The 4,953-nt window shown below is 62.7% G+C and overlaps 1 protein-coding gene across 1 annotated transcript; it reads left to right on the top strand.

The window, feature by feature from the left end:
- Nucleotides 1-1,015: 1,015 nt before the first annotated feature.
- Nucleotides 1,016-3,711, top strand: MYOD1 (myogenic differentiation 1). The gene is made up of 3 exons (XM_026008125.2): nt 1,016-1,861; nt 2,331-2,409; nt 2,663-3,711. Exons 1-3 carry the CDS (start codon nt 1,232-1,234, stop codon nt 2,911-2,913), a joined length of 960 nt encoding a protein of 319 aa, XP_025863910.1. The 5' UTR covers nt 1,016-1,231; the 3' UTR covers nt 2,914-3,711.
- The last annotated feature ends 1,242 nt before the right edge of the window (nt 3,712-4,953 follow it).

Below are 4,953 nucleotides of genomic sequence, written 5' to 3'. Positions count from 1 at the left end.
CAAAACCGGAGCAGTTTTCTTCCCAGTTGAAGACACATCTCCACCCAGCCCCGCACTGGACACTCCGCTGCGGAAACACACAGGTCGAGCTGGGCAGGAGTGCACTTCCCTGCCTCCAGCCTGGGGCAGGACCTGGGCTTGGCGAGATTGGCGCCAAGCGTCAGCAGCCATCCTCCTCTTCTGCACCATGCGGCTCTGTTCCTAGGCGGGCGGGCGGGGAAGGTGGGCTGGGCCCTCGGCCCTCTGAGCGACCCCCCCCCCTTTTTTTTTAATTTATGATAGTCACACACATACAGAGAGAGAGAGAGAGGCAGAGACATAGGCAGAGGGAGAAGCAGGCTCCATGCACCGGGAGCCCGACGTGGGATTCGATCCCGGGTCTCCAGGATCCCGCCCTGGGCCAAAGGCAGGCGCCAAACCGCTGCACCACCCAGGGATCCCGGTTCGCCCCCTTAAACTCTATGTCTCGCTGCAGGTTTCTCTGCCTCTGCCTCTAGCTTTCTGCTCTGTCTCTATCTCTTGGCCGTATCTCTCACTGTCTCACTATCTCAGCTCTGAGTGTGTCTCTGCCCCACTGCCACGGGTCTCTCTGCAAATCCCTCGCGATCTGTTCTACTCATACCCTGCACCCTGCAGGGGTGCACCCACCCCTGTGGGTCCCCCACAAATCCTAGGACAGAGGGAAGCGCAAAGTCAGCTTGGAGCTGGGCGCGCGCGGCCAACATTTTCCGAGGGCGCCGGACGCGGACGGCGCGGGGAGGTTTGGAGCGAGCGTGCCCGCGGGCCGAGTGCAGCCGCGTGGGGCTGCCAGCCTCTGCCTCCCTCCCAGCCCGGGGAGGGGCGGGAGCGCGCGCGGGGGTCGAGGGCTAGGGGGCTGGCCAGTCTCCTGCCCCAGCGGCCACCCTGGGGATCCCAAGCTCCTCCCCACCCCGTTTCTATTGGCCTCGGGCGCCCCCGCCCCCAGCCGCCCGCTCCCGCTCCGGGGCCCTTTAGCTACTACGGGATAAATAGCCCCGGGCGCCTGGCGTGAGGATAGGGGTGGGGAAGCCCCGGGGCGCTGCAGCCGCTTTCCTCACCGCGCATCAGGCCCGACAGGACCCGGCGGAGGGGGGGAAGTCGGGTGTCCATTCAGACCCGCGTACTTTACCATCGCACGGCCAGGGCTGCGGAGAGGCAGAAAGTTTGGGGCAACCCGTGGCGAAGCCGGGACTGCGCCACCCCCTGCCGGGATATGGAGCTGCTGTCGCCGCCGCTCCGCGACGTAGACTTGAGCGGCCCCGACGGCTCCCTCTGCAACTTCGCCTCGGCGGATGATTTCTACGATGACCCGTGTTTCGACTCCCCCGACCTGCGTTTCTTCGAGGACCTGGACCCGCGCCTCGTGCACGTGGGCGCGCTCCTGAAGCCCGAGGAGCACTCGCACTTCCCTGCGGCCGTGCACCCTGCGCCAGGCGCGCGCGAGGACGAGCATGTGCGCGCTCCCAGCGGGCACCACCAGGCCGGCCGCTGTCTGCTGTGGGCCTGCAAAGCGTGCAAGCGCAAGACCACCAACGCCGACCGCCGCAAGGCCGCCACCATGCGCGAGCGGCGCCGCCTGAGCAAAGTCAACGAGGCTTTCGAGACGCTCAAGCGCTGCACGTCCAGCAACCCGAACCAGCGGCTGCCCAAGGTGGAGATCCTGCGCAACGCGATCCGCTACATCGAAGGGCTGCAGGCGCTGCTGCGCGACCAGGACGCCGCGCCCCCTGGTGCCGCCGCTGCCTTCTACGCGCCTGGCCCGCTGCCCCCGGGCCGTGGCGGCGAACACTACAGCGGCGACTCCGACGCGTCCAGCCCGCGCTCCAACTGCTCCGACGGCATGGTAAGGCCAGGACCCCGAGCTAGAGAAGTGAGGGCAGCTCTTGCTATATCTGGGACGTGTTGCAGAAGGCGGGGAGTTGGCCCTCCAGAGGGAGGTTTGGGCCGGGAACCTTCTGGGGAGTGGACCCCGGTGTCCAGAGCAGCCGTCACCGGGGTGGCCTGATGCTCTGGGGACGCACGGGACAAATGCGATCCACCCCACTGGGGGCGCTGTTAGAGCTCTGCTGCAGAGACCTGGAGTTGTGCTTTTCTCCACTCATCCCTATTTACAAAATAGACTTATGCTCCTAGGCGACTGTCCCCGCGCTGGTTGGCCCGGGAGATTGCAGACAATCTCCGTCCGCCCCTGTCCCCCAGCCAGGGCCCAGATCTCGTGGCGGAGACATGGGGAGTTGGTTACAGAGGGTGATGCTCTGGCCCCCCGCGGTCCCCGAGCCTGACTCGATCGCCCTTGCCCTTGCCGTTTGCAGATGGACTACAGCGGCCCCCCGAGCGGTGCCCGGCGGCGGAACTGCTACGATGGCACCTACTACAGCGAGGCGCCCAGCGGTGCGTATTTGCGCCTCCTTCCCACGTTACCCGCTTTGAGCTGCCACGGCTTCCCTCTATCTGGACCCTCCCCCCCCGCCCCTAATCCCGGGAGACGGCACGGGGAATGAAATACTAAGCGTGCAGCCCACTCCCTTTTCGCTCCGTGCTCTCCCTGGGTCCTCAGGTTCCCGTCTGCCCCCAAGCACTGAGCCCGTAGGCGGGAGGCCTGTCCGCGGCTCAGCTGCCGACTAACCCACCCCTCCCCGCGCAGAACCCAGGCCCGGGAAGAGTGCTGCGGTGTCGAGCCTCGACTGCCTGTCCAGCATCGTGGAGCGCATCTCCACCGAGAGCCCCACGGCGCCCGCGCTCCTGCTGGCCGAGGCGCCGCCGGAGTCGTCTCCCGGACCGCAGGAGGCCGCCGCCCAGAGCGACGCGGAGCGCGGCGCCCCCACCCCTTCCCCGGACGCCGCCCCGCAGTGCCCAGCGGGCGCAAACCCCAACCCCATCTACCAGGTGCTCTGAGGGGGTGGGCGGCCGCATGGGAGGCCTCCGCTGCCCACGCGCCCGAGGGACGGCGCCCCCCGCGCCCCAAAGATTGAGCTTAAACGCCAGCCCCACTCCCAACCGCGCTTTAAAAGCGACCCCTCCCGAGTTGGGAGCGGAGGGAGAACTGTTTGTGTGTTTCCACTCCCGCGCTCCACAGTAAGGACACAGTCCTTTTTTTCCACGCAACACCCTTCCCTGAGACTCGCTGCGATGGCCTTTAGGGGTCCCTCCTTGGGCCAGAGCTGACTCTTGAGGGGCCAGACCCTTCCCTTTCTTGCGGCGGGGTGGGACCCGCGCAGACCTAAGCCCCGCCTCCGGGCGCCGGGGGAGCCTAAGGGGGCGTGGCCTCTCGCTCCCCGAGCCCGGCTACTTTGTAGCCTAAGGGGGCGTGGCCTCTTCTCCCGAGCCCGGCTACTTTGTAGCCTAAGGGGGCGTGGCCTCTTCTCCCGAGCCCCGCTACTTTGTAGCCTAAGGGGGCGTGGCCTCTCGCTCCCCAGCCCCGGTGACTTTGCTCGCCCCGGCGCTGCGCGGGGTGCGCTCGTGTAACAGTAACCACTCCACCCTCTCCCCCAGTTCAGGACCACTTTTTGTAATACTTTTGTAATCTATTCCTGTAAATAAGAGTTGCTTTGCCAGAGCAGGAGCCCCTAGGGCTGTATTTATCTCTGAGGCATGGTGTGCGGTGCGACAGGGACTTTGTACGTTTATACGGCAGGTGGGCGAGCCGCAGGCGCTCGCTCAGGTGTTCGAAATAAAGACGCTAATTTATACCGCGGTGGCTCCGACTCTCCCTGGGGGCGGGGGGGCAAGATTTTGACTGGGAGGAAACCCCGCAAATTTGGGCCAACTGTACCGCAGCGACCCCTGTAGGCGGAAGGCGGATTGCAAGAGAGGAGCCTGGGGCGGGGCTAGGAAGGGAGGGGTGAGTTTGGCTGCGAAGCGTGGGGGAGGTTCCTCTGACCGGTCACCACACGCAGGGCAGTCAGGGTGTATTTAAGAGTGATTTAAGTAGTAGGGAGAAAAAAGATCCATGCCTGCCCCACTCGCCAGAGATTCTGATTTAATCTATCTGTCCCTGATATCCAGGCCAGGTATTGGTATTTTTCGAGAGCTCCCCCAGCGATTCTAAAATGCGTGCAAGGTTGAGAATCATGCCCCTACACACTGAGTGAAGCCAGGTGTGGTGTCCAGAAGGTTCACTGGATATTCGTAGCTCAAGGTGCCACTCGGAAGCCTCATGGGTACAGAGAATGCGATAAGGTGCTCATAGCATTATAAGGAAAAACTAAGTGAGTGTGAAGGGGCGAAGTAAGCTGCGTGGCACTTACAGGCCAGACAGGCACAGATGTCTCTGCTCAGCCAGTAACCCAGCTGTTAGAGCATCCTGGCCCTGACAAGGCAGTGCAGACTTGCATCTGTGAGCAAAGGAGGGGCCATTGATTTAGCCAGGGTGCTGGAGAGGGTTTCCTGGAAGAGGTGCCATTTGACCTGTGTCTTGAGAAATAAGCAAAGACAAGAGACAACGCCCACAGACCCATGCTCATGTGCACACACATGTGGCTGGGAGGGGACCTCTGGAAGGATTGTCTGGTAAAAATTCTTCCCCATTGATATGCCACCGCAAGCCCACCCCCAAACATACATATGTTTGTGTCCAGGGCCTCAATGACTCCTACATCTCACCTTTACAGACCCTTTTTTTCCCCCCTGAAAACCTTCAGGCCCACTTTCAAATGCTCTACTCACCAGATGGGGTGACCTTGAGGATTGCAGGCAAGATGTGCTGGCAACAAGAAGGACCTCTGCTCTGTGCTCTGAGGAGAGCCTCTGCTGTCCCCAACATGGGGTGCTGAAGATACTGTTACTAATAGTCCTCAGCTTTTCTTCTGGCTGCTTCCCCAGATGCACCTTGGGGTTCTTTGCACTCCTTTGAGACCCTTTGACACATTTATGAATTCACTGATTCAACAGTTGCCAGGTCCTATGCTGGCTGAAAACAGAGACCAGTGGACAGTT

This window comes from Vulpes vulpes, chromosome 11, assembly GCF_048418805.1.
Source record: "Vulpes vulpes isolate BD-2025 chromosome 11, VulVul3, whole genome shotgun sequence".
Classification (NCBI taxonomy): domain Eukaryota; kingdom Metazoa; phylum Chordata; class Mammalia; order Carnivora; family Canidae; genus Vulpes; species Vulpes vulpes.
Note: the sequence above shows the minus strand (reverse complement) of the source record. Positions and strands in the feature narration are given on the sequence as shown.

What these genes read in the sequence shown, in the direction of transcription:
- MYOD1 (XM_026008125.2), top strand. Translation starts at nt 1,232, where the DNA reads ATGGAGCTGCTGTCGCCGCCGCTCCGCGACGTAGACTTGAGCGGCCCC. An exon ending in CCAACTGCTCCGACGGCATG is followed by an intron (nt 1,862 to 2,330) that starts GTAAGGCCAGGA and finishes TGCCGTTTGCAG; the next exon opens with ATGGACTACAGCGGCCCCCC. An exon ending in CTACAGCGAGGCGCCCAGCG is followed by an intron (nt 2,410 to 2,662) that starts GTGCGTATTTGC and finishes CTCCCCGCGCAG; the next exon opens with AACCCAGGCCCGGGAAGAGT.